Below are 27,882 nucleotides of genomic sequence, written 5' to 3' on the forward strand. Positions count from 1 at the left end.
TTCGCCAGATTACAACGAATGTTAAACAACTGAGGAGACGGGGTTCTATAATAGATCTATTAATTAATTGGTCGTTGGTTTAAAGTAGGCAAAAATTCGTTTCGCAGCGTTTCCTTACGTCATCGCTTCGTAATACTGCGCTAGCTTGTGGCGGCCATCAAACAATTGTGAAGCTCCACACTGTTCAGACGTGTCCTCATCAAATTTGAAGCTTTTTGCCAAATCGCTCGTTTAACTTCACCGAAAACTGTTAGCAATAGTTGTCGTCGCTCTCACTTGAGTACAACCAAGAAAAGGTAAGCATCAATATATTATTTTTACATTTTACTATATAGAAATTGCAACTTCATTTGTAAGTACATCAGTTAAACACTTCAACAATTTTCTTAACTATTGACATTGACTAAAGCTGCACGTTAGTTATTGTTTGTTCAATTTTTGATTTGTAGATTTGCTGTGTAATTACAATGTAAGGTTGTTGTTGTTGTAGAAACAAATTTTAATATAACGTAGTATTCAAATTGATTGAAAGGCGTTTTACATCATCAGTATATTTTGTCGTTAAAATGGCATACACTGCTGGATTTATATGGTTTTTAGATTTGCGTCGTTTTTCTAACCGTTCATTAGAGCTGTCGAACTAATAGTTAATCAGTGTCTTCATGCTGTTTGCAATTCTGCTGCATTTTGCATTGGTAACTCCGATATCATTCGAATTTTAATTATCTTTTCGTCACCCATGATATGGTTATTTCTAACATTGTTTTAAAATGTTTGTTTGTACAAACGTTAAACTATGGTTTCTGCGAAACAATCTTGATGACCTTTCGGTTTTGTTGTTATAGATGTTTGAGAGTAGCGAGGAACTTGATAATGATGCTTCAGCAACTGTTGATGTTCAAAGACCTGAAATACTCAGTAAATCACCCAGCTGCCCAGAAAAAAAGAAGCGACGGAGAGGCAAGAAACGACCAAGAGGCGATAATACTAGCACTAAAAGTGATACCACCTTTAGATATAGTCCAAAGGCTCCAGAAAACTACACTCAGTTCCTCATCAGTGATCAAAATGATAATTTTTTAGATAACAGCACTGAAGAGTTCTCCCATTTTTTGGAAGCTCAATTTGAAACTGATTTTACTGAAGCTCGAGCTACAGAACTTTCTCTTAAATCTAAAGCTGAACTCACTGAAATAATATGCGAACTAGAAAACAAAAAGGCTAGGTTACTGGCGTGTCGCAGTTGTGCAGATGTAGAGCAGGGAGACATTGTACAGGTTACTTCCTTAAACACTTCCACTAGTGATACAGCATTAATGTCGGGCCAAACTGCTCAGACCTGCTTACTTTACAAACAGCTTATGGATTTACAGCAAGAGAATGTTCGATTACGAACACTAGCCAAACCCTTATAGGCCTTATCTATTTATTTTTTAAGATATTTCTGACAAGTACTTCTATATTTTTTCGCAAAAATGTACACAAACCCCAAATATTTTGCTCAGAAAGTTCGAATAGCTGTTCTAGTAAAAATGATTTTTGTTTTGATGTTCACAAGCCCCTAATAATACCAACTGGGATTTAGTTTTTATCTGCTTGTTTAGTTAAAAAAGTTGAATTGTTTTCACAGCAAGAAATGATCGGACCTAAATTGCTACATGGACTGGCATGTGAAAGGCTGTGACATGATATGTTGCCGGTTGCGCAACACATCTAGCAACTGCAATGGTAATAACTCCCATTTTTCTATTAGTTCTTATCAGGGTCTGCTAATATGCTGTTGTTTGATTTTCTATTTTTCTCAGATTATATTTGTCTAATCACTAAAATTATCCCGTCGTAGTCTAAATATATGCCAATATGTAAATATATATGTATTATATCACTTGTTTTCATTTCTTTTGCCATTTTCATTTGCACGTTGAGTTTGAATTTCAGCTCAGCGCACCAGCATGTTGCATACAAGCTGAGCCGATGACATCCACTGCCTTTGGATTCCTGCTCTGCCACATTTTGGGAATCTCTAGCGGATGGAGAGCCAAGGATATGTGGCGGATGCCTTGGAACCACTGGTTTGTCACCAAGCACTGTAGTTTACGTACTTGATGAAATCAGCTTGGTGTGGCATTTGTGATACGCAGTTTATAGAGCTCTTTATTCATTCCTGTGATATAAATCGCTTGTGAATAGGTAGTTGTCTACCAAGACATAGATCACTAAGACTATTTAAATGGATATGAAATCATTGTAAACTGCATATTACATGATCTTTATGATTGCTCTGTTCCAGCGAACCATAAAAAGTCATATTTTATCTAATGACTGTTATCAAAGTGCCAGTATGAATAATATATTGAAATTTTGTAATATGAACAGTGGCTGCACCCAAGCTGCTCTTCATTGGATCCAGTCATACGCGTATCATATACACGTATATGGGTGTCCGGATTGCGTTCGCTTGAGGCCTATGATTTGGAAATGCTGGCAGTTGCATTGTAATGTCTGGCTATGAACATTTTTGTAGGGAGTTAATTGTTCTTGTTACTATGGCCCATTGTGTTATACTCACGCTGCATCATTGTTCCATTGATAAAACAGATTACTCCCCTGCAAGTTTATCGAATATTCAACTAGATCAGTTGTAGTTAATGTGTTCAATATAGTGAAAATAATAGTTGTTCCAGTATAGGCGCTTGGCTACATCAGCATTGAGTTGAGTGAAGCTAAGATTTCATGAAAAAGGGTTTGTAAGGCAAGATATATATATATATATATATCGCTAGTGTTTAAGTCATAAGCATATGGATCATTCTACAACTTTAAATGCAAGCATATGATAAGATTGCCATTTGATTGTCTCCATTCCGTATCTAGTATATTCTAATAACATAATGGGTTGTACTCTTACACATTTTCTTTGGTTCGTAGCTTAGTTTATCTTTAAAAGCATTAATAGCCCACATGCAGTCACTGTTAGAACTGATTCCTAATTAAACCAAAAAAGGGTGTTAGAGCAACGCGCATTAAATGCAAAGGGTTGTACATTTTACAAATTTTGTAAAATTACAACCCTTTGCATCGCTTTCAAGCTGAAGAAGCTACATTGTTCTCTCCAGTTATTGGTTTCTCTTACTTGACTTTTGAATTTGACTTTACGTCGACTTAGGCTCTAAAGTCTAGACAGAAAATTTAAGTTAATTATTTGTCCATGTTTGAAGTATAGAGTGATATGTTTATCGGTCTGTCATTTGAATGTTCATAAGTCCACCACAAAATGTTGTTTAATGAATTTGGTATGCAAAGCTGTGTATGCTAGTCATAATCATACTTGCCATGCTATAAAGGAAACCAGTTCAACTGACGAGTCCTGGTATTGGACGAAAGGTCTTCTGCTATCAAACAACCCTTGAATAACTTTCGCTTTATTATGTACTTTGAGCCCCCATGTAAATCAGCTGACCTGCACATTCGCTAACTTTATTGCAATTGAGATTCTAGTACTTGTATGCATTTGATAGCAGTTGGCCTATTGAACATGTTTCATAGCAAGCCTGTACAATGTCAAGGTAACAACATGGGTATGCTTTCGCGATGAATGTTCTTATAGGCTGCACCATTGGTCATTGCTTGAGAAGTAGTCCAAACTTGGATAGCCAACAACCACTGAGAGTTGTTTCTACTACATTCGGTGTTAGTTGTGTGATTGATTTGTCTGACCATAGCAGCAGCTGGTACACTCTGATCATTAGGTTATATGCATGCAGATATATTTGTCCCCACCGACATTGGGGAACTGCATTGACAGTTGTCATGCAATAGCGCAGTAGTTGTGAGATCAATATTTACGACTTTGTTTTTGGTGTCAGTTTTAGGAATAACATAACAATACATGGCATAACCAATTCTGTTGTAAATATGGATATTGTTCTCTCACCTTACAAACCAGAAAACCTTCACTGATTAAACGGTAGTTAAGACTGGAAACCGGTTGACACTGCTCATTTCTTTTAATCTATTGAGTTGATTGTAGCTTAGATGAACTATTGTACATCGTTAAAAATGAATATTTTGTTACCATTGTACTGTCTGCTACATGTTTAAAGTTAAATCAATGCATGACTAACCGCTGTGGCTATATTAAAGTTCACTTGTTGGTATCTTGTTTACTTGTTTATTATTCTCTATTATTTCTGCCTGATGGTCTGATTTGCTTTAAAGGACATTCACCATCGATAATAAAGGACATGCATCTATCCTAAGGCTGACGATAATAAAGGACATGCATCTATCCTAAGGCTGATGATAATAAAGGACATACATCTATTCTAAGGCTGATGATAATAAAGGACATACATCTATCTTAAGGCTGATGCGTGAAATCAGATATTGGCATCAAATGTTACAATGTCGTTTGGCAGCTTTGTTGATCAGAATAACCAATTGTAAGGCGGTGAGGAAAAAATGCATTGTTTGATGATCAGAAATGCTTTCTGCATTGTAAAGCTTGTCGTTGATCGACTAAAAATTGTGATGGTACCATTTTATTTGAGTGACCTATTTTGTTGTGTCCAAGACATTGTTTCGCTCACACATTACTTCGCTTTTCAATGTTCTTAAATAAATTACTACAACTTTGCTCATGCTTTGGACGGCATTCAAACGCGCTGCTTTACTGCTTTTCAATGTGCTAATATTTAAAATTCTGTCAAGAGCACAAGAGTAGATAGAACTGCACATGTTATGATTTCATTTATTTGATTTGAAGAAAGTGTCGATCAATCATACCTTATGCATGTCTTGTGCAGTCGTTTATACTGCACAAATTGCTCGAACCAAAGCCGGTAGAGATGCACATTATGAGATGGGTTGGTGTAGGATTTGATAGCTTTAGAAAACTAGGCTACTTCTGGGATGTCCCATATTTGATATATGTCGAATATATCAAATTTCTGTCTTTCATTTCAGCAATGACTGTCTTATGATTTAAGCTTTATCACCGATTTCCATGCAGATATGTTTTCCATCTCATCTGTTTGTGTCTTGTTCCCTCAACGTCATGTTATGCATAGCTACATCTTTGTATATCAGTCCCGGTTTACCCTAGTTCCTCTTTTCTTTATAGATTTGTGAATATAATGATAATTGTATATGTAGATTAAATGATCCATTCAACAGAAATGTCAACATTGTAACATACATCTGATAAATTAATATTTAGGTAAATGTCACAAATAAACAAAGTTTATTATTAGTTCTCCTAGCTCGGCTCGCACAACAGTACTGCAGCTCATATTTTGTTCATAAATTTTTGTTTCCGAAAGGTAAAAATCTGACTAGCCACAAGTGTTTGTTGCTGAATCTGATGCGATACAGTCTAGATGAATGCCAATGTGACGCTGCTCTACAAAAACATTCTTAATAGTGAACATAATTTTTAAAGACAGACAACATCAATTATTTGAATGTGGTTCGAATAGCATCTAATATGAATCAGTTGGTCCAAGATCTTGTTTGCGTACAAGTGCTTCGATCGACAAGTTATTTTGTATCGATTTTTTTATTTCGTGAGTAGTGAGGGGCACAAATTTTTGTATTGGTTGTCTATGTAATAATGCTTTGCCGTAAAATTGAACCAAAGTCCGTTTGCTAATTTTATTACTGTTACGAGTGCCCAAATTTTAGGGATAGCCAGTCGACTCATTCATGTTACATCCCAATGAGTCATCACGAATACTAAACATTGGTTATTACCATAGATATAGTAAACCCTTTACTATATCTATAGGTTATTACATTTGTAATGCTTCAGGAGATCTTTATGTCATGTACTTGTGTAATCATCGCCTTGTTTATATGCCTGTTGTTGCCATATGACCTTTTCCAAGGACTCCTCTAATTTGGGTGACACCAGAGGGGTCCTTGTAGCAACATTAGATATTTACAGATTTACTTGCAACGAAATTCACATTACAGCTATTTGATATGAAAAGTTTCACCATGTCTTACTCCGCTGTAGGTGCAAAATATGTAGAAATGTGATTACAAGCTCTTGAAATCTCAAAAACGAACAGCTAATCGCAGCCATCACAAAAACGTTGTAGTTTGGAATCTCTTTATTTCGACGGCGTACTCTAACATGGTTAGCGTTTTGACACGTGATGTTGTCACATGAAATAAAAGGCTCAATATAAAACATCTTGTAGCACTAGTTTATGACAAACACTTGGGTTCTACCAGAAAGCCCATATCAATTATAAATACTCGCTACTTTACAGTTTCGTTTCAGCTTGCTTGGTCTAATCATCTATTCGTAATCTGATTATGTGACCCATACTTTCTGCCAAATAACTCGAATAATTTCTGCAGGATTTTTCGACTATCACAGGTGACCAACAGGCTCGTCATGTTTATCAGAGGAGGATTATGCACTCCTTCGAGCTAAGGTTAGAAGATTAAAAAACGAATTTTTACAGTAGGTTTTGATAGAGGTGGAGCGAGACAGGTTTTTTGAGTTCGAAACGAGACTCGAGACACTGTCTTGTAAAAATTTGAGACACGAGACAGTAAAATAATGAGCATTTGGTGATGATTTTACTACACAAGGACTAGTGCACTTGATATATGAAATTGATAAACCTCTTTTTAAATTGAATTTTCTCCTAGCGTAAACGACTTAAATACAACATTTTAATAGCAATATGCATGTTTTTTTTGTAAACAAAAGTGACACAAACTGCTCTAAAATAGCAAAGTTATATGTTTCTAAGAATTTTGAGCTTGATTGATAATAATTATTATAAACATATTGCTTTGTACATGTATATTTTTACCATCTATTGAATAGGTCTTACTTTATTTCCTGCAACTTTATTTTCCTTCTTCTGCAGCCATGTTTTAACAGCCGTGCGCAGACACTTCAGTTCTATTTCCTGTCTCGAGTTTGGCAATATTTAGGTCGAGGCGAGATCTATCCGGGACGAGACAGGTTGATACATGAGATGTCTCGTTCTACCTCTAGGTTTTGAGATATCAGTGCTCAAAGTGACAACATTACAATGATGATGAAATAGACACATAAGAGCAATAGACATGGTTTTATAGAATGCGCGAAGTATATTTGTGAAACAACTTCGACGAATGAGGTTGCATGACAGTAAAAACAGAAGCCATCGTGTTCAACTACGTGCCATTTGAGCCGTTTTGGAAAGGGATTCCAATCTCTGGCGTTTCCGTGAACATGCGAGTTGAGTTGAACATGCTATTTTATGTTTTATGGCATACAGGAAATGTTTTTAAAAGAGCCTAGTTCAAAGATGATTTGTGGATGTATTTACGGCATATCAAGTGTAACTGTTAAACTTTTTCTATCCTTGATAGCAAAGCACTCTTTGTAAATTGAAAGTGATTTACAGCTCAAAGTTGAGCATTTGGGTCAACAATATAAGTATTACATGCGCTGACATTAATTTTGCTGTGCTTGGATCAGTTGGTTCTACCAACAACTGTACATAGTTTGTTGAACACGTGTTAGACATCGCCTATACTGTTACATACCCGTTGGAGTTACAATTCTAAACTTACAAGGGCACACACCAGGTCAATTGGAGCTACTGAAAAACATGAACTTGCAGTAAAACATTTTTTTTATCCATCATTACACATTGACGGCCATGTCTTCAATTGGAAGTTTTATCCTCATCTGTTAGTCTACACATCTTCATTGAAGTGTTGGTGTATACAGGGTTATGACTGTCATTTAGTGTGGTTCTATACGGACGATTAGCTTAAAGATCGACCAATTGGCATAAGCAAATGTTAGTAACACAGTATAGTATACAACATAGTATCACATATACACCGTGTGCTCTTCAAAAAACGCTGCCGCTTGCATTGAGTCACAGACCAGTTGGTCAACAGATGGATTTCTAGAAGACGGATAACTCCCAACGATGAATAGTCAAAGTCATACACTGCTCATAGAGAAGTTACCTACCGCGATCTCACTGAGTGTGATGATGAAATAATGCATTGCATGATAATTAGCCACAATCATCTAGATATGTCAGGGTTAGTTCTGGTTGTACTAGTAGCTTACGCTGGTTAAAAAGAACATGGTGCTCGACGCACAATGTGAATAACCAGTGTGAAAAGACAATCTATTGTATATGACAAATGAAAGTTCCCGATAATGTTAACAGAAAATTGTCTAAATGTAAAAACCATAAGCATGTCTTAGAGTTAATGGAAACAAAGCCGCACCATTTGCATAGATAGAAAAATTCACCTTTACCCTCCTGTGTAAACCTGATCAAATACAATGTAAATATTTCTAATAATATGCAAAGTGAGCCATTTGGTATACTAAAATATCAATTTCTTGTATTCATTATTGGTTCTTTTTGGCTTTTTTCTTCGAGGCAGTGGTCTTCTGCTGAGATGCCGACTTCGTTTCATTGCCCTGACTACATCCGTAGTTGCAGCTGCAGATCATCGTGAGCAGCATAAGCATCGGAATGATCAGGTAAGGCGAGTACAGGGCTATGAGCTGCAGCCGCTCATCTTGAGTAGTCGGTCCTACTCGATGCATTTTAGAGAAATCATCGACAAGCAGCGAGTACATGATGGGAAGGAGTGTTGTGATAACGTGGGTAGAGTATATAATCGTCGGCACCCTAATCCATGCACGGCTTCCTATAAATATAGCATTTAGTGAAGTTACCCCAAAGTGAACTCATGTGGTTTACAATAATTCATTTCCCACTAAGCTATTGATGGGTGAAGATTTATACACCAAACTCTGGCCGCTGACAACTGAACGTGACATATATAACAAAGAGGATCAAAGTCAATAAATAGTCTACAGATGAGATATACGTAAGGAAATCTACTACTGCAGCAGTGCTCCAAAGGTTCGAGCAACTACTGTTGGCAATGATTGGATAAGATTTAATCATGAGACTCAGTGCACTGATAATGAGGTCAAGACATTTATTGAATAAAACAAGTTTTACCAAACAGAGCATTGCAAACACAATAATTAAGGCCTGAAAATTAATTTTGGAAAGTTTGGGGTTGAAGAAATGACATTGCAGGAGTTTTGTAGAAGAAATGCTTGAACAAATATCACTAGCAAAACTCATTATCAAGGTACGGCCACGCGTAATGAATTATTCGTTCATTCTGACCGAAATGAACAGAATTGTCTAAGCTGTGCACACACACCGCAATCGTCGACGAAACACTTTTAATTGGTTGAACAAACATAGCCAGCGCAACTTTAGCAGCTTTTGCCATTGGTAAGTCCAAGACACGTACTACGACACACAAAAGTATCAGCACAATTTAACCTAATACATACGATGCAACTGCCTAGATGCGTTAAAGATTGTTGCTAAGAAAATGTCATTATTGAAAGAGAAACTATTTGTAGCCATATGGTGCGAACGACAAAAAACCAACAATAGCGCAATCTAGGCAGTTGCATCATATGTACTATGTCGAGTTGCGCTGGTACTTTTATTGTGTGTCGTTATACGTGTCTTGGACTATATAAATTGTAAAAGCTGATAGAATCGTGTTCGCTAATAATTTGCCAATTACAAGCGTTTCATCGACGATTTCGGTATGCATGCACAGCTCAGATAATTCTGTGAATTTCGGCCAAATAATTCATTCGTTTGGTGATTTCGGTCAGAATGAACGAAAAATTTGTTACACGTGGCCGTACCTTTAAAGCTCAAACACAGCTTCCTACCTTAATTACCTGGACTACCGAAAGCATTAATACGTTTGAGGTGAAATGTATTTCTTGATTGTCTTAACTTATTCTAAAGACAAAATAGGTGCAACATATTAGTGATTGACGCTATAAATTTCAAAGATTTGAAGTTTTTGTAATGCAATTACAGATAACTATTCATAATAGGTCTACAAGAAAAAGTTGATCATGCTTTGTAAGTATCACTGTTATTATCGTTGTTATCTATCTCATACTAATTTAGTATTAAATATTGTAATATTATTCCTGCAGACATTGAAGTCATCAATGTCTGGATATTTTATGTAACTTTGAACATCACAAAAGATTATTGCTTCTTTTCAATAACTTGTTCAATTAAACATAATTTAGCATTATGCTCCATGAGCCTAAATGTAAGATAATTCTTTCATTCATACATTATCCCCCACATGCCACGTCAATTAGTAAGATTCTCTTGTAATGAACATCGTCATTCTGTATAATTAAGGTTGATTTAATGATCCAAAGCAACTCTTCAACTACTAATCCTATGAGCTTTAAATGAGTTTCAAGACGTAAAGTAAGCCACTCTGCTAAAATCTTACACAGCGCTACGCTGAAGGACAACCTATCAAACTGCATGTAATCACAAACCCCTAATGTAACACTAGTATTTTATGAGAGCTATTCAGCACAGTATTGCATAAAATTAATAGTTAACCTTTAGAACCAACAGTACCTCGAAGGAAAGCATAAGATGCAATGATGCAGAACGGCAGCTGAAATACAACTTCACAGAAGCAGAAAATTTTGTACCACGATGGCGGGTTCACAAAGTACGGATCCTTAAATTGTGCGACATATTGCTTCGACATCTCCAGCACCTACAAACAATGCACGATTAATTACAGCTTCAACCAACAAAATGATTATGTAACGACATTACAATATAATAAAAAGAAGTCAAGCCTTACAACTTTTAATGACAAGTAAAACAATTTATATTATCAAAACTGCATCATCAATGTCCAAGACGCAGTTTACATTACCGCTTTGTTTTCTTACATATTGCTATTATAACATTAGTGTGTCAAATTGTACTGAACAACCATGTTAGCAAATACCTGCTCTGGGTAAACTTCTTTTGGTATGCCTAAATCGGAGGCAACTATTTGCGTGTCAAAAAGTACGGCTATGAATATATGTACAAAACAGTATAGAAAGAACAACAGTTCCATAATCCGAAGAAACATTTTGCTGTTTTTGTCAATTACAAATTTATAATGGCAGCTCCCGCACAAATTCACGAACGATGACTGTAAAAGGCCGGGTTGGCAGGATATGAGGCACACCTATTGGTGAGCAATGATTGGTTGGTTGTATCGACACGTTACAACTCATGATGACATTTTTAATGCGTCTATGTCAGAATGTTCTACGTCAGTGAGAAACAATACGCGTTATCTTAACGGCTGCTATCAATGTGGAGCTTCCGATAGACATACGCAGTACATTACGCCCTATGGTTGTGAGCTTGACCGCTTGACTCGTCACAGCTATGAGTAGACAAATCCTAAATATATGTGCAATGTGTCAAATACGGTATATCTTTTCACGAATCATCAAGACCTAGACGTAATAGTCTTGGTCAAGATCAGAGGTACATATTTTGTTACGCCTGGTCTAGAAGTTAAAATGAACACGTAGCTTTTAGTAAGCTACCCCACCCAATTGGTTTGTTATTAGTTAGGGTAACTAGGTATTTCTATGTTTCTGTTTAAATCGGTTTGATCAATCGCTCCTCGTCGGGCCCTCATCTTCATCTTTGGTTCTACACAACCATGACCTGCTCAGCAGCGTCAAGGTTACACCACCAAGGAGCCTATACAAACGAATCAAAAGTTCCAAACAAACATCAGCCGCGCCTACTTTTATAAAAAATTACAATAGACCAGTCTTACCTGTCTTTGTTTATCAGCCAATAAAACTACTTTGGGTAGCCTTAGAGCACTATCGAATATACTACAAGAAAGCTCAGGTTTTGCTCTAACCAATGATATACAGCCCCTACATAGGGAAGGGGGGGGGGGAGAGCTGTATATCATTGCTCTAACTTACACTACAGTTATAAAACTGACAACTCCATGTTTACAAGTTTACAGCTACTTTTCATGTGCTAGAATGTCTTAGCTAAATTGTGTTTACTTGCTATTTCACAACCTAAGGCCTCCAAACAAATAATTTCATATATTCACAATAATAATTATATTCGTAATACCTTCAATAGCCAATTTTTTTTGTTCTTAGCAGTTATAAAAAGTATAAACAGACTTGTTTTATGCAAATTAATGGACATCCGCAAGTTTATTATGAACAATGATTGTAACAAAAAGTGCAAGAAGTATGTAGTACAACATAAAAATTTAACAACCTTCCATAATAAAAACTGAAAAATAAAAGAGTACATTATACTACATAGTAAATCCTTAATAGTAATGTTACAATATTATTTTTGAATAAACAATAAACAAGGAGCTAAGCTGTACTAGTACTATTATAGCCAGTGTAGTATTTCGTGTGCAATGGCTGACCTACACATGTTTATAACATAAATACATACTATACTAGCCAACAAGCATGAGTACATTAAAAATACAGAAAGTGTCAAATTTCAACAACACTTGAAGATGTGATTGCGTCAAAAAGTTGATAAAATGCTAACACAGCTACAATTTTATGTCAAATTTGTTTTTGTAGACTAACCCTGTCCAGAAATATAAGCGTTTGAATAAGATCATTATTTGAAAAATCGAGTGAGTGCTTTATTTGTGACGTGTATAGTAATACATGTAAAAAGAGTCTACAAGCGATAAATATAAGATCTCTTCTGTAGCCAATCATCAGCATGAAATGTTTATATAGGACATAATAAATGTTATCGCTCGTAAAATGCGTTGTCTGTGATTTCGCCGTTATGGATTTCACTCAATTATGTACTAGATCGCGCATCAACATCGATATTTACTGAACTAATTGACATTGTGATATTAATGAATTATTGCATCAACACGTTTTATTGACGAACAACAAAATTGTAACAACGCTTCCAGTTCCTGCGAAGGTGATTCAGAGTTTTCTGAGCATCAGGACATAGAGTAATTTGTCTTGTTATATGAGCTGAAACTATGTGGGTGGCCCCAACTTGGATAGATGTTTTTAATGAAATTTTTTTGCTGAGATAAAAATTTTTTGGCCTGAAAAAATTATAAAATGAAATAATAATGTTGAAGATAATGCAAAACATGATTTGCAGAACATATTGAATACATAATAGCCCCGTTCCCACTTGTGCACAAACCTTGCCTGAATTTATTAAATGTAATCGAGCTTATTGAGTAAATACAAAATAAAGTATATGAAGTCTAACATTCACAAACTTTTTCACTAGTGTCTGTAATATAGCATGTCAAGTGGGCAGTTCGTGTGGCATATCAATATTCTACATGCATTTAGAAGCTATCAAAGTACCTATATGGTTATTCTTATATTTATGGATATTTTATATTGTATTTGCTCAATAAGCTCTGATTACACTTCATAAATCCGTCTATCAGACAAAGTTTTGGCACAAGTAGGAACAGGGCTGTGATGTATTCAATATGTTCTGCCAACATGTTTTGTATTATCTTCCACATTATTATTTTATTATATATAGTTTTTAGTTTTACAGTTATTAGTTTAAGCTTTTACAAGCCAAAAAATTTCCATCTCAGCAAAAAGCTTTCATTAAAAACATCTATCCAAGTTGTGGCCGCTCACATAATTTCAGCTCATATAATAGGACAAATTACTCTACTGCAGCAAACTCAAACTCTGTATTTATCTAAATAACAGAATGACACATATTATGGTTTGTGCTGCACACATTTATGTCTCTCTTTCCCGTGTATGGCAGTTTTTACAGTGACACAACTGCTCTACTGGTGGCACCATATAAACATCCTGTAATCAATAAAACAAATGTAATAAATATATGGCATTCATCGATATGTCGTTCTAACGTGTATCTACTGAAAGCTTTTAATGTAGGAATTGGATAGATTGAGAAAAAAATTACAAAACGAACAAATGTTTAACAAAAACATAAGTACGACAAACTAACGATTCGAAGCTTGCTTCAAGTGAGAAGTGAACGTAAATTCTAATCATAAATCTACCTTACTAGTTAAAACTGCCAAAAAAAATTTGAAGGAAAATAGTTATTATGAAACGCTGATTGTTGATAGCAAAAAATTATAATTTTATTAACTAGTAAATCACGAGTTTAGTGTATCAAGACTTCTGGTGGCTGGCTAATTCAAGACTTTTATTTGTACATTACAAGCAATATATATGTGTATACAAGTCATCAATGATTCACCATAGTGATGATTTCAGGTGCAAAAACAACAGCACAAAGAGATAAACATATTGCCACATTATTGCAATTGTTGACAGTATGATTCAGGTCGCATATTTATGACCCTGATACATTACATCCCTTACCAATTTTACAAAATTGAAAACTTATGTAATACAGGTACAGGCTACAAAGGAAGATATGACAATCTTTGACAATTCAATAAACATATAAACATATTCCTTCCTTTTCTCCCAAAAAAAGAAATATTCACATGATACAAATGCAAGATCTGTTAAGAAGTTCACACAGTACTAACTCAAATTTTGGCTGGACTACACTAGAAACACTACACACAGTAGATAGCAGAAAAGCATCACACACAGTGAATGGCTGAATAACGTCACATTTCAAAATTAAGCAAACAGTGTTGACTGACTAACTGACTAGCAGATTTACTGGCTAAGCTGACTGGCTTAAAACAGGGAATCGTCGTCCTCGTAGTCAAAAAATTTCTGTGCCTTCTCAACAGCTCCGATGTTATTTTTCGGGCAGGCAGGGGCTTTTGCTAGATGACCGTTGCTCCCACATTTAAAACATGTGCGCCCTTTTGCTGGGCGCTTGTGGTTAATCCGTTGGTCTAAACCACAATCACCACTGATTGCTTGTCCCTTGCAGAAACCATTCCTCTTGACTGCATTATTTTCAGGTTTCACATCTGAAAGTGTAATCTGCTCTATAGCGACCTTGGCATTTGCTTCTTGCAATACCACACTAATATCAGTTAGCTTTGATTCCTCAAGTGTGATCAGCTTTGACCTCAGCATAGTGTCCCGCATGCCACGTAGAAATTGTTCCACCAAGTTGACGTCCAGACTACTGGCAAACTCACATTGGCGAGCTGTCCTTTTCAAGCGGCTGACATATTCATTGAGATTCTCACCCGAATTCTGTCTCATCTCTCTGAATGAAAGTCGTTCCACCAGCCAGTGCTTTGACGTACCAAAGTGCTTGCACACAAGGTCAGCTAGGCCACTGTATGGCAAATCCTTAGGCTTCTGTGGGGCTGCCAGATCTCGTATTGTATCGTATTGATAGCCTTTCAAGCCCATGAGCAGTAAGTCCTGACGAGAGTCTCCCGTAACCTTGTTCACAACAAAATATATCTCTAACCGCTCGAAATATGACTCGACACTCGTAGAGTTGTCCCATTCTGGCAAATTAGCCATGGCTTTATTATCCCATCCTCGTCGCCAATTTAGTGTATCAAGACTTCTGGTGGCTGGCTAATTCAAGACTGTTTTATTTTTACATTACAAGCAATATATATGTGTAAACAAGTCATCAATGATTCACCATAGTGACGATTTCAGGTACAAAGACAACAGCACAAAGAAACAAACATATTGCCACATTATTGCAATTGTTGACAGTATGATTCAGGTCGCATACTTATGACCCTGATACACTACAACGAGTAGTAAATTTATTACCTTTGGTTTAGTATATACATAGGAGACTAAAAGACACATGTAGATTCCACTCCATTTTTCTATCTTCCCCTGCAGCATAACGCTGCTGACACCTGCTGACACCTGTAAACTCTAACCATAAGCTGTCTGCTCTTTAATTCTTTAATCCTTACAATCTTTAATAACCTGATGCTCAGGAAACTTCACCTTCGCTGAAACTGCTAAATTAACGATGTCAATTAATTCAGTAAATTAAATAACGATATCGATGCATGATTTAGTAATTCAGTAAATTCCCTAACGACGAGAATCTTTGATACCACAGACAACGCGTTTAACTAGCAACAACATTTATTATGACCTAAATAAAAATTTCGCGCTAATGATTGGCTAAAGCAGAGATAGTATATTTATCGCTTACGGACTTTTTCATATACGCTCACTACACGCATCACAAATAAAACACCCGTTAAAATCTGAGCGTTTCAAAAAATGATCTCATTTAAATGCTTAGATTTCTGGACAGGGCTAGTCTACAATGACAACAATGACATCAAATTGTAGCTGATGTTTTAGCCTTATTTTTGTCTTAATTTCATTTGAATGTCTTCAAGGGTGCAATCCATAGATATATAAACCTAGGTTGGCCAATAGGGAAAGAGCCTGTCAGACTTAAATAGCATGACGTTACGTCATTGAATTGTACCTAATCCTTGAATGCACTGTTATTAACAATGGAGCTAATGAAGAGAAGGTGACAAAATCACATTTATTTTCACGTAAAAAACCTTTTTGGATACATAATCCAGCAAACTAAAGCAATTATGTGATAATATCTGATAACCATCATATATTAAAACTATAAAAGTTATGAAATGTTGCACACAAATCATGAGCCATCAGGGCTTTATTTGCACCCCTCTCCTATCCCCCTTCTCTCTTTTCCCCTTCTCCCAAGAAGAAGTGGGAAGGGAGAAGGGAAAAAGAGAGGAGGAAAGGAGGGCAAAATAGCCCACCCATCCAAAGAGCCAGACACCAACTAGGTAAATAGACTAATATCATGCTGAACTAAACATGATTAAATATGAGCCTGTGAAGTTTTGATCTGATCAGGGAAGTGGAATCAGTGGCTTTCTTAGCTTCATGTGCCCTAATCGAAATTCACGTACATATCTTTGCTATATCACGAGCTAGGCTACTAGCATGCGGATTACACTTGAGCAATAGCATGATGTTGAACCTCAGCAAACTCTCCATGGTGGCAATTAGTGCTAACCTGGGAAAGTTTGTCACCAATCCAGCACTGCTAAGCAACACTCTCATCGTTTTCTCACTGTGGTTGCAAACCTCAATCACCACAGGGGATGGAGGTGGAACGAGACACGAGACATCCCGAGTATCGACCTGTCTCATTCCGGATCGATCTCGTCTCGACCTAACTATTGCCAAACTCGAGACAGGAAATAGAACTAAAGCGTCTGCGCACAACTGTTAAAACATGGCTGCAGAAGAAGGTAAATAAAGTTGCAGAAAATAAAGTAAGACCTATTCAATAGATAGTAAACATATACATGTGCAAGCAATATGTTTATAATAATTATTATCAATCAAGCTCAAAATTCTTAGAAATTTATAACTTCGCTATTTTAGAGCTGTTTGTGTCACTTTTGTTTACAAAAAATGCATGCATATTGCTATTAAAATGTTGAATTTAAATCGTTTACACCAGGAGAAAATTCAATTTAAAGAGGTTTATCATTCATCAATTTCGTATATCGAGTGCGCTAGTCCTTGTGTAGTGAAATCATCATCACCAAATGCTCATTATTTTACTGTCTCGAATCTTTACAAGACAGTGTCTCGAGTCTCGTCTAAAACTTAAAAAACCTGTCTCGTTCCACCTCTAACAAGGTAAGACAAAGTCAAGCCACCACGATTCTTAACTGTGATTAGGGAATTCGTTGCTTGGTTGACATCATAGTTGGTAACATCCACGATGCTAGTCATACAATCATTACACTTCAGCTTTAGTGACCGAGATACATAGCCAGCTGTAAAATAATCATTCTGTCTCATTTGTGACTTAAGAAATCTTGCATACTGTACCTCAATATAACAAACCTATTTGATTTTAATGAAGCCAGTAATTGTCTGGTGAAAGTCTATGCTTTTCATAGCAATTTATCTGGCAGTGCCAAAAAAATCTAACATAATTTGATTGTCTCCAATTATTCTTTTCAAGTGTCAAATATGGGGAAAATATGTCCACTATTGGTATGAAAACTGTTCTAGTTTTTACTATAAAGCCTTACAGCTGATATCTAGGAGTTCTAAACCTATCTTTGATGTTAAAAGTACAGTAGTTGACATGCTCCTCCCAGCCGCAGCCATTATAAACTAATGATGAATCATGCATTCAGTCAAGCGTAAGGTACAATAGGAGTGCATTGCATCATGGTATTTTAGTCTGACAAGGCAACCAATGGGAATAGCTATTATTGGCCAATCTAGGTTTATATACAGTGCACCCTCGAGATACGATTACCCTGATATACGATTTTTTCACCTTACGAAGTCAACATTGTGATATCTTCACCTCACTATACGAATTTTATTTCACCATACGATTTTGAGAAAAGTTTTGCCCGAGTTAAAATTGGCGGTCGGTGTGCTCATAACGCACGTCGAAATAAAAAGACACCGAAATATAGTTTGTCGAAAACATTTTCAGAACGTTTAGAAGAGACATGATGATCGACTTTTCTCATGTCAGCATTCCGCGTGGAAAATTTCGTGTAAAATACACAAGCAAGAGCAAATATTCATTTGTAGCGTTATTATATCTTTTACTATAAACTTTCAAGTCAGCATACGTATATAACTACAAGTATCTACATTTAATTCGTTAGCTATGGAATCTGAGACCGATACAAAGGTTACAAAACGAAGGAAAAATGATTTCTATGTCAACAAAGTTAGATGTCGTAAATAAGAAAGCACCCGTATTATTAACATTGTCAAGGAATATGATCGCAACCAATCAGCATTTGCAATTATTATTAAAACAAAAACTCCATTAAAGCAAGCACAAGAAAGAGCTTCCGATAGAAGATTTGAAGGAGCTAGGTCATGCACGCAATCAGCATTCAAAAGGAGCAACCATTTAGTAAAGGCGAGGAAGTAGAAGATACAGAAAACCCCACATTGGCAGAAATATTTCAAGTGTTTAATTTACTGATGTGGACTGGTACATTAAAACAATGCATGTATAATATATATTATTTATCTCTTGTGTGGCATGTTTTTCATATTTTATTCACTTAATTTGTTTCCTTTTGATTTTGCTTTATTTTCTTGTTTAACCATGTCTTTGCAGGTGGGCTTGTTATCTCCCACGTGAATACAATTCATCGTATGTATGCCACTCATATAACTAACTACTCAAGATAGTTGACGCATTTACATTACTTTCTGAAACTTGTTAAAGCCCTTTTCTCGAGGGTATAAATACGTGCAAACTTTTTACGTATGGTTACATTGATTCTTGTGCACATTCCATACAAGAAAAACTACTGTAGCACCTTCTCTGGATCCTTCTACAAGCTTTAGCTAGCTAGCAGTTTTCTGCAATGCACCAGCATTTCTTCTTTTAAACCAGAAGAAAAATTGGACAGGACTAGACAAGCTTCTTTAGCCTGCTAAAAATTCCATTTTATTACGTATTAAATTAATCTTCAAGTGTACAGCAACATAATTAGCATTGATACCCATTTGCCTCCTCTCTGCTTTATTCGCTACAATATACCAGCTAAAGTCACGTTACTCCAAAGGTATGTACGTCCTGTATGGTAAATAAAATTTCATTTTTCTTTTCGGTAGCCATTAAATGGCCAGGTGTGTGAGAGGCCGCTTTCGATAACTGCATTGCTCGGCCTTATTGAAATCTGGTTAAAAAAGGTTTCAACCAGACACGCTAAATCTTATAATGAAAGTGAAGACAGAAACTTATGAAAGATAAAATTCCGTGATAACAGTTGAAATTCATTAAAATAGTTCAAAATACATACTAAAACTTGGTTTTAAGGGTGAGTTTGGCAAGCTAAACTTAATTGAAGTGAATTCAACGTTTATGTTATGCGTACCTTTTGAAGGTGAGAACTTGTTACCGTACAATCTGCATTCGGTACACAAATTACAATTTTACAGTATTGCAGATTATAATCACTAGGTGCACTTAACACAATGCAGCTACTGTAGGTAACTATAGTTACTAAAGTTAACATACTATTTTGTTACTAATTTTCAATATGAACAGCATTTTTATAAAATTTTGGACGGTTTTTACCTTTTTTTTTTCATTGTATAATTGCGATGGTTTCTATACCCCGACATACGATATTTTCGCCATACGATGCCAGTCTTGGAACGGATTAACATCGTATCTCGAGGGTGCACTGTATATCTATGGTGCAATCACATATTTAATGTCACGCTGTCAGATAAATGGAAGTTTGCTTATAGCCTAGTGTAAACTTAACTAACTGCAGATAAGATGCTAGTCAAAAATCAGAAAATCTTGACGATCTTTGTAGTGTATAAAAAGGTCAAAAAATGGTGATTTTGTCTATGTATACGTCGTATTTCTAATTTAATACCATAATTTGCAACAGAACTTTATATGACCACGTGAGTTTGTCTGGAAATTTTGAAACTATTTGAACTTCCGGTGGTGTCACTCACCCTAACGACACTGTACCTGCTATGGTAGCTTTTGTCTCCTATATAAAATTTGTTGAAGAGGATATTTATATTCATAATGTCGCTATTACAGAGTCACAATTTATACTCACACTTTACTAGAGCTACCCCGACGCGAGGTTGTACAACTGTACCATCGATTCTCTATTTACCAAGGTAATCGACTTACCAATTTTTGGTTCTGTTTTCTTAGTGCCATCATTACTCCTAAAGAATTTTATGATATCGGGCACACGGCATTTTAGTTTTTTGTATACAACTTTTCACATGATTCCAACAGTATTACTTGTCTCCACCAACCAGTAAATATTATTAACCAACCAGTTTTTTTTCAACCAGTATATATTGTTCAATTTTAAATCGTAGTGACTTATTGAAGAATCAGCTGAAAGTTTAAAAATATTTCAAGTTAGTTTATTTTTTAGCATTTGAAATTTCAACAAATTTTATATTGAATGTAAAAAACACTAAATTACGTTCTTTATCTTCATTTTTGAACAATTGATCTGTTTTCTAAATAAATTAATGAAAGCTCGTTTTTGGTCAGGGCACCTATATACTTGCATATGTTGTGACAGAGCGGCTAACTCATTAATAGTAAAAGAGTTGTTCAGAATTTGTTTTTCAAATACTGGTTCATTTGTAAGTTGTTGTGTGGTTAATGCAAGGAATTCCCTTACACGATGACACCTACTCAACACCAATGATTGTTTACTTTTGCACTCCTGACTATGTTATGAATGTGTGGTTAATGATTTCTATGGTGTATTAATCTTACTGAGATGGTTAAGTCTTACTGGCTTAGTCTGTGAGGCTTAGTCTAGATCTCAATTCAACCATAGCTATTTCCAATACTAAGATGGCGTTTGGTATCAAAGACGTATTTTATTCTTGAAAACCAACACCTTAGTACACAAATAACAAAATTCTAGAATGAATAGAATAACAATAGCATAAGCTCAAGTAATAAGTATACCCTTACACTAAATAGCTGCTACGCTCTCAAGCTGGTCTCGTACGTCTACGAGGCGGTGAATGCAAAAGAGAATGAGCAATTGTGCCTGTCCTCTTTTATAGATGTCTCTATTAGCCTGTGAGCATGTGCCTGGGTATTCAGGCTGGTATCTAGATGTATGTAGGGGGTTGATATATGAGTGGACACTCTCTCTCTCTCTGGGTACATCATCTGTTGATTGCGGGTCGAGTGGGAAGTGATGCCATGATGGAATATATCAGGAAAGTTGGCGCTTGTGTACGTCAAGGGAAATGTATCGGATTAGGGAGTTGGGATTATAAGTTCTTGTTATTGTCATCATGTCTGGCAGTATCTGGTACGTGTGTCTTCAGTCGTCCCTGGCTGGTTCTAGCATGTCAATTGATGTCTCTTTTTCCATAGATAGCTTTCACACGGAGGTTCTACTCTGTGGTAAATAGGTATATCTTTTCCTTGAGGTATCAATTGTTCTGTTTGTGGAATATTGCGTAAATCTCCAGTCGTCTAAGGGTTGTATTCTGTTGGCATCGATATTCGTTGATATCTCCCTATTACATTTTCACCCGCTGTTTAAGAATGATATGTCCTCATATTGTTGTCGATGTTCTACGGTAAATCTGGTGCAGATCAAGCTAGTGCAAAGATGTAAAGGGGATAGGGCAGCATACAATTAGAGCGAAAGAATATAGCTAAAAGTATATTTTGTAAGCAACACAATAATAAAAGTTGAGTATGATTAATAAATTCAACAGCATAACAATAAAAAAAATTTTAATTGGAGTTTTGAACAATAACAATAAGAAATTGATGAAATGCAGTTCAAAAGTTGACTTGCAACAAAATTCACATTACAGTTATTTAGTATCAAAAGATTCACCATGTCTTACTCTGCTGTTTTGTAGGTGCAAAATATGTAGAAATGTGATTACAAGCTCTTAAAAGCCCAAAAACAAACAGTTAATCGCAGCCATCATGAAAACGCTGTAGGTTGGAATCCCTTTCTCAAAATGGATCAAATGGTACATAGTTGAACACGATGTGCTTCTATTTACATTTTCATGCAACCTCACTGAATCGTACTGAAATCACTGCGTACTGTTCCGTGCGAAGCCAGTGCAAATTAGCAGCAAGGAAACAGTAACTGCGCAGTGGCTGCCCATGGCTCTCTTGATGTGGAGGCAGATTCATCGAGCGCCATAAAAAATAAAAAAGTTTTCCCGAATATCTTGTTTTTTTCCGATTCTTCCACTCGTCTTTCACTTAAATTCAATAATGGTCTGCACCTACGAAGATGAGGTGATTACGTTCCTGGACTATGTTATAGATACTAACACTTTTAGAAAAATAGATGGCAAGTCCCAAAATAACATTAAAATATTCAATATGCTGGCTGCAAAGGTGGCTGAGCGAGCTGAGGAGGGTGAAGAAAAATCATGGAGTTCAAAGACAGGGGCTCAGTGGCGGATCAAATGGAAAGCATTCAAGTTAAAATATCTAAGCTACAAGGCTGAAGCATCAAAGTCGGGTAAGCAGAAGTTCGATCAAACAAAACACTAGATACAGATACTTTCTTACCTATCACATAAAATAATCAAAAGTAATTATATTTTTGCTGACAGTCAGTGATTGGCTTAACTATTATGTATTAGATGATGTATTACAATTATTATTGTTGAAAATAATTATTTTTTAATCACAATAAAACATGTAATGTACAATAATAACATTTTTATTAATATCTTATTTTATCTTTTTTGTGATATGATAATAATTTATCATCATTAAGTATTCAAAAAGATGAAAACATGAATTTATTTTGTTTTTTCTATTATAATATAAGTTGAAATGAGATGAAGAGGCTACTCTCTCTCTCTCTCAAAATATGCCCTAGGGAGTACAAACGCATTCACCAAGTCTATTAATTCAAGGAAACATAAGACATGTTCAGCAGTTAAACAAACCATACACAACTGCTCATCCTGATACTGATACATTTGCTATTTCCATTATCCAGGAGCACCAGAGCACCCTCATGGTGCTTCAACCAGAAGCTTCAGGAGGGTATGGGTAATAGACCCATAGCTAATGAGATTGACACGAGGAGCAGGCAGAGAATATACAAGGCACATGGAACATGCCATTCACATACTCTACTAGGTGATTGATCTTAAAAATCACTGAACAGAACTTGATTGCATGTAAAACTAGACCTGCTAGTCGCTGTTGAATCGTGTAAAAAAGGTGTTGCATTTGAGTGGGGTGGTCAGAACCTAGGGTATCTGGGTTGACAATACAAGACATAACAAAATACAATAAAAATGTGGCAGCTTACTATTCAACTTTATCAGATGTTGACCCTGACCAGGAGAGGCCCAGGTCTGCTGTATCATCATGTTCATCTTCTTCAACAAACAGAAGAAAAAGGTCAAGAGATGATATGAAAATGCATGAGTTGAAGATACTCATAGAGCAAAGGCAAGATGACCTCAACGCTGTTGCTGCCATAATTGAAAAGAGTTCAATGACATGTTGAACAGAATTTCTGCTAGCATGCAAAAGATGCAACAACACTCTATACTTTATGCCATGATAAACCACGTCAAGGACTCTGTCCCTTTTTCGCAACCCCGTACTGATACTTTCACCAGTCCACCCCACACCATCAGCAATACAACATTTCTTCACACTACCCAATCATCAAATAATGTGTTTGCCCCAATCATACCACCAAACCACCACAATATTTTTCCCAGTACACCTCACACCGCAACCAATCCTGAAAGACCCTCTACCTCATTGACCAGTGATGTATTGTCAGGATATAATGTACCCATGTTGGACTAGTATTTAAATTATAGGTGTAGTAAACCTTATTATTTTCAACTATGTAAACATTTCACAAAGTATTGGATGCAGTACATGTATGTTTAGCTAAAATTATTATTTACATTATTATTTTCTACTAAGGGAAAGCGGGGTGAAATGGGACGCGGGTAAGAAGGGACTGGATTGCTTTGCCATCTAGGAATTGCTAATCATGTGACTTCAAAGGCCTAGGGGTCAAAGGTTACTACAAGCGTGGTCCATATATCATTCTCTTTGTTACTGCTCTACCGGTAAGTAAGCTATAATAAAATTTATAAATTTGCACTACTTATGTGAAATTTCATTTTCAGAAGTATGATGAATTTTGTTTATGAAGGCATGGTTTGATTGGCATAAGTTTTGGTAGATTTTGAGCTAGAGGGTGTCTACTTTACCATGTTTACAGTACTTTGCCTGCTTGTCTGATTTCAACTAAAATTTTGACAAAGAGTGACAAAATGGCAGATGGGGTAAGATGGGAAAAAAAGTGTGGGGTAAGATGGGATGTTCCATCTTACCCTCCTGTCCTCAAATAATTGTTGGATGTAGGTATTATTGAAATTCTGCCCATTTTTTGTAGGAAAAAGTGCCACGTACTTACAAGAGAAAGACTCAGCATCAGCCAATTTCATCTGCAACTCTACAATCTTTAGCTAATGATGTGAAGACGAACAAATTGTTCTAACGAGAAGCATCAGAAAGGTATGGTCTTACTAAATCAACTGTGTATCGTCATTTGAAAAACTTGTATGCTCCTACTGGTACTACAAAAACAAATCTAAGTCGGTTACACACAGCTGGCAAAAACCAAAGAAATCTTAAGCCCTAAAAAGGAGTTGGAGTTAGCCAATCACCTTAAAGCTCTGGACAAGCGATTCTATGGACTCAGTCCGGTGCATTGCAGAAAGCTGGGTTATCAGTTTGCCATACAAAATAAGTGCAAAGTTCCATCATCATGGAAGGAGAAAGAGATTGCAGGTGAGTTTAATCAAACAGAATTCACATGTAATAATATTTATTATTCAAAAAGCTTCCAGAAATTTCTGACCATTCTAATAAAAATATAATATGATATACGATAAATTAAATGTGCTTAATCAACAGCACTAATTATGCTTTTGTTATTAAAAAAGGCAGGTTAAGGATTGGCTCGCTTTGTTTGTGAAAAGACATGGACTCTCAAGTCGAACACCAGACGCCACATCCATTGTCAGACAGACAGCAGTCAATTGGCCAGTCGTGATGGAAGTTTTTCAAAGTATGCAAGGACTTTATGACAAGCTAAACATTTTGCTGTTACTGCGGACTTATGTTCTAGTTTCTAGCTCTCATTACACAGCTTGGTTTTAATAATACCCCTGATTCAAGTGTTAAAGTCTTATGGTAGGTTGGCAGCCATTGTAAGCATTTCACCACATAAATGTAGACTTCATTGAGACACTATAGCATGTTTTGTTTTCATTTTCCAGATACAAGTTTGAAACTGGTGCTATGTGAAACCTTGATGATCGGATTAACAATGGTGCAGAACCCAAGCAAGGCAGTGAGTATGACAGGCAAAAAACAGGTAGGAGGAACATCATAACAAAAACGTGGTGAACTGACTACAATTGTGTGTGCCATAAGTGCTTCTGGGCAAGCCAGCCCTCCATTCTTTATCTTTAGATGAGTCAAGATGAAATTAGCTTTCCTGAGTCATGCAAACCCCTATGTATGGTGGCACAGGCAATTTGAGATTCCTCTGCATGGATGAATATTGAAATCTTTACAGAACAGTATCTGCAATTCTCCATTAAGCATATCAAGTGCTCCACTGTAAGCCCTGTACTTCTATTGTTGGACAACCGTTGCTGTCAGGTCTCCCTACCGGCAATCGAGCTTGCAAGGAAATCAGGCGTTGTGATGCTTACCCTTCCATCTGACACATCTCACCACCTACATTTCCTTGACAGATCAGTTTTCGGCCCCATAAAGTCATATTACAACAGAGCTATCGACAACTGCATGAGAGCTCATCCTGGACGCTGTGTTAGTATATATGATGTTGGTGTATTAGTAAATTCTGCATTCACACAGTCTATGACACCTGCAAATATTAACTCAGGATTTCATGCCAGCGGGATCTATCCGCCCTACAAAGACATATTTTCTGATAATAATTTTATGCCATCAGATGTTACAGACCGCCAAAATCCCTCATAAGCTAATGAAACCCCTAGAAAATGTTTTTCAGAAGTTGAAGTCAGCAGAAAAGATCATACTGCAACACCATCACAGACAGGCCTATCAAAGCCAATCACAAGCAGTGCTGTTACACCAAAACAAATCATCCCCTGCCAAAAGCATTAAAACCCAAGAATAGCCGAAAAAGACTCAAATTCAAGTCAGCCACCATCACCACCACCCTTGAGAAAGACCGTATCGCTGCTTTGTACAGTAAAAAAGCTCCCAAACTTATCAGCAAAGTTGAAAAGCAAAAAATTGTAGATAAACATGAAAATGAAGGTGCTGAGCAGCAGTTGGAAAGCATTTAGACAGATTCATAAAGAGGGAAATCAAGGTATTGAAGAGCAAACCGAACATGAAGACATGGAGATTGCTATTGGCAAGTCAAATTTCAGAGCAAGACGAGGGAATGCTATTATGTGGGTGAGATTGTGGAAAAATGTGAGCTCGAATAGAGGGTTGTATTTTACCGGAAAAACCACCCAGGACACCTTCATCAAGCCAACTCAGCAGGATGGCAGTTTGGTTGAAAAGCAGCAAATCATTTCTCTGCTTCTACCCCCATTTACTACTGGGACACTAGAACACTAGAACATTTGGAAGTGTTATATTCGCAGGCCCAACATCAAGTGTTAACATTGACTAGACTTGGAACATAGATGGGTACATGTCATTGAAACTGTCGGTTTAAATCACACTTTTATAATTTTAAACTGTCATATATACTGTCTTTATACCGCTTTTACAAAAAAAACATTTCATTTTATTCATTCTTGTTTTATATTGTATCAAATACATTTAAAAAAGCTATTAAAATGTGTGTCCCAACTTACCCCTGCCCAAAAATACTCCGCACGTGGGGCATGTTGGGACAGTAGGAAGCCTGTTAGATTATTAGTCGTATACAAAATTCAAAGAAGGCTACAACCTTTAATTTCAACAAATTGGTGGGCAATATACATGTACATCCACATGGGTTCTTATGAACTCAGTTGTTTTTTCGGAATGGTCTATAAACTAAAGGTGAAAAACCAAAAATTGTCCCATCTTACCTCGCTCTCCCCTATGTTAAGATTTTACATAAATATTGAATACAGTAACACAATAAGTTCAACATGTGGTTTTACATGTGAAAAGGATGGAGTAATGGTTGGGTGTGAGCAAGGAACTCCTTGATAGTATCACGCATCTCAACTGCATCTCTAGTTTGCTCATGATTGAACACAGGTGGCAGATGTTCACATGCTCAGAGGTTCATCTGCTAGTCTGTTTAGAAGGTGGCGGGGAAGTACAACTTTTCTAGTTTCTAGCATGTTATGCAATATACAGCGTGTAGCAATCAGCTTGAGCACCAACTCATACTTGACATCAATACATTGTCGCAGCATTCTCCAGCATGCTGAGTGCTTTAACTGTCAGTCTGTTTGGT

At 36.4% G+C, this 27,882-nt stretch overlaps 2 protein-coding genes and 1 long non-coding RNA gene across 4 annotated transcripts; 1 reads left to right on the forward strand and 2 right to left on the reverse strand.

Annotated features, from left to right (window-relative positions):
- The first annotated feature begins 168 nt into the window (after positions 1-168).
- On the forward strand, positions 169-4,897 carry LOC137387210 (uncharacterized). Of its 2 annotated transcripts, XR_010977878.1 has the most exons (4): positions 169-296; positions 846-1,728; positions 1,939-2,072; positions 4,219-4,897. It is a non-coding gene; the product is annotated as an uncharacterized lncRNA (long non-coding RNA). The 2 variants fall into 2 exon arrangements; XR_010977877.1 differs by lacking the exon at positions 4,219-4,897 and having other exon boundaries at positions 1,939-2,629.
- A 3,240-nt stretch (positions 4,898-8,137) lies between these two features.
- Positions 8,138-11,081, reverse strand: LOC137387346 (sigma intracellular receptor 2-like). The gene is made up of 3 exons (XM_068073737.1): positions 10,864-11,081; positions 10,479-10,623; positions 8,138-8,691 (listed from the first exon to the last, which is right to left on the reverse strand). Exons 1-3 carry the CDS (start codon positions 10,990-10,992, stop codon positions 8,387-8,389), a joined length of 579 nt encoding a protein of 192 aa, XP_067929838.1. The 5' UTR covers positions 10,993-11,081; the 3' UTR covers positions 8,138-8,386.
- Positions 11,082-14,614: 3,533 nt separating this feature from the next.
- LOC137388126 (uncharacterized) lies at positions 14,615-15,367 on the reverse strand. Its single transcript, XM_068074637.1, has one exon. It carries the CDS (start codon positions 15,365-15,367, stop codon positions 14,615-14,617), a length of 753 nt encoding a protein of 250 aa, XP_067930738.1.
- Positions 15,368-27,882: the final 12,515 nt, after the last annotated feature.

This window comes from Watersipora subatra, chromosome 2 (genome assembly GCF_963576615.1).
Source record: "Watersipora subatra chromosome 2, tzWatSuba1.1, whole genome shotgun sequence".
NCBI classification, from domain to species: domain Eukaryota; kingdom Metazoa; phylum Bryozoa; class Gymnolaemata; order Cheilostomatida; family Watersiporidae; genus Watersipora; species Watersipora subatra.

Coding starts and splice junctions, on each gene's coding strand:
- LOC137387346 (XM_068073737.1), bottom strand. CDS start 10,992: ATGTTTCTTCGGATTATGGAACTGTTGTTCTTTCTATACTGTTTTGTA. Junction 10,624..10,863: donor AAGAAGTTTACCCAGAGCAG/GTATTTGCTAAC, acceptor CATTGTTTGTAG/GTGCTGGAGATGTCGAAGCA. Junction 8,692..10,478: donor ATCTTATGCTTTCCTTCGAG/GTACTGTTGGTT, acceptor CTATATTTATAG/GAAGCCGTGCATGGATTAGG.
- LOC137388126 (XM_068074637.1), bottom strand. CDS start 15,367: ATGGCTAATTTGCCAGAATGGGACAACTCTACGAGTGTCGAGTCATAT.